This window comes from Camelina sativa, chromosome 7, assembly GCF_000633955.1.
Source record: "Camelina sativa cultivar DH55 chromosome 7, Cs, whole genome shotgun sequence".
Taxonomy (NCBI): Eukaryota; Viridiplantae; Streptophyta; class Magnoliopsida; order Brassicales; family Brassicaceae; genus Camelina; species Camelina sativa.
The window spans coordinates 16988429-16989707 of NC_025691.1; the positions used below are offsets into that span (position 1 = coordinate 16988429).

Genomic DNA, 1279 nt, shown 5'->3' on the forward strand with positions numbered 1-1279 from the left:
TTCATCAGTAATTGAGTGTGTCTGAAGTAGCATTATGAACCGCAAGCATTCACCAGCTATGATCACTGATTCCTTATTCATAGGTTTCTATCCAAAAGAATAAGAACGAAGTCAGTTATCATAATTTTTATCTAAAAAGACGTCAAGATTGCTCTGTCTTCTAGAATGTAAACTCTGTTGAAATTGGAAGGAAGAAACGAGAAAACAACCAGAAGCGCCCTCTGCATTAGACTGACAATATCTCCAATAAGTTCGCCGACAAAGAAGACCGCAAAACTTTTCTCCTCTGGGTTTTTGTAACGCTGAACCAAGCTTTTTAGCACTTGTAAAACAGTAGCTTGAACCTACAGATATTTGAAATTATACTGTTAAGAGCTTGATAATTAATGATAGAACTAACATATGACAAGAAGGCAAGTCTCAGATACCTGAACATTAGAATCTTTCATTACTGCTGCTATACTAATTTGGCAACTCTTCAACATGGCAATACAGATAGAATTGGTATTAGTTTCATCTACTGGACAGTCAAACTCGTAGGCAAGCTTAGCCAGTGAGAAAAGTTGTTCCAGACAGAATACAAGCTTCAACTGAAGAAGCTTGCGTAACCCTGATCTCTTGTTGTCCACAAGATGGATACCATTGATACAATCTTTAGTCAGATCATCAACCATGTGCAGACAAGCACCAAAAATTGCTCTTATATGAACACTACTATCGGCAGCAAAATTAGTGTCATCTGCAATAAAACGTTTTGATTAAGAAGCTTCAACAAACTTTTCAATGTCCCAATAAAGGAAGCAAAAGCTTTCAGTTGCAGAAAATCAACTTCACAATTCTGCATTTGCAACTTCGGGGCTTACATAAGACAGACAGAAAGCATACATGATCTATACTGAATGTACCATCAAGCAAATCCAACCTTTCACAGAACTTTGACACCATCTGATAACCACCCCTACACAGCCTAGTCGACCAAAGATTAACCCAGTTCCAATTCTATATAAACTTACTATCTGTTCATCCTATACAAACTCTTGTCATTTTAGCAAAAGGCAAAATGACAGCGTCCTTTACTGTATAAGCTAAAATGACAGCGTCCTTTACTGTATCATATTATCACATTAAATGTGAATCCAATTATCATACCAGTTGAAGGTTTTTGTGATGAGGCTCTGGTAAGCTTAAGCAATAACTCATTGGTGGACTTCACAATCTCAAGAGCTATTGATAGGTATGCGTCAGTGGGGACTTCCCGGATGCACTTGTAGCCACTTAA

The 1279-nt window shown here is 37.5% G+C and overlaps 1 protein-coding gene across 1 annotated transcript in view; it reads right to left on the minus strand.

Moving 5' to 3' along the window:
- The window catches only part of LOC104704690 (HEAT repeat-containing protein 5B-like), a 20610-nt gene that overhangs the window by 2626 nt on the left and 16705 nt on the right, over positions 1-1279 (minus strand). Inside the window, exons 43-46 of the mRNA XM_010420733.2 lie at positions 1150-1274; positions 429-739; positions 210-344; positions 1-87 (exon numbers count right to left, since the gene is read on the minus strand). Coding sequence (XP_010419035.1) covers positions 1-87; positions 210-344; positions 429-739; positions 1150-1274 — 658 coding nt within the window. The remainder of the gene's footprint in view (positions 88-209; positions 345-428; positions 740-1149; positions 1275-1279) is intronic.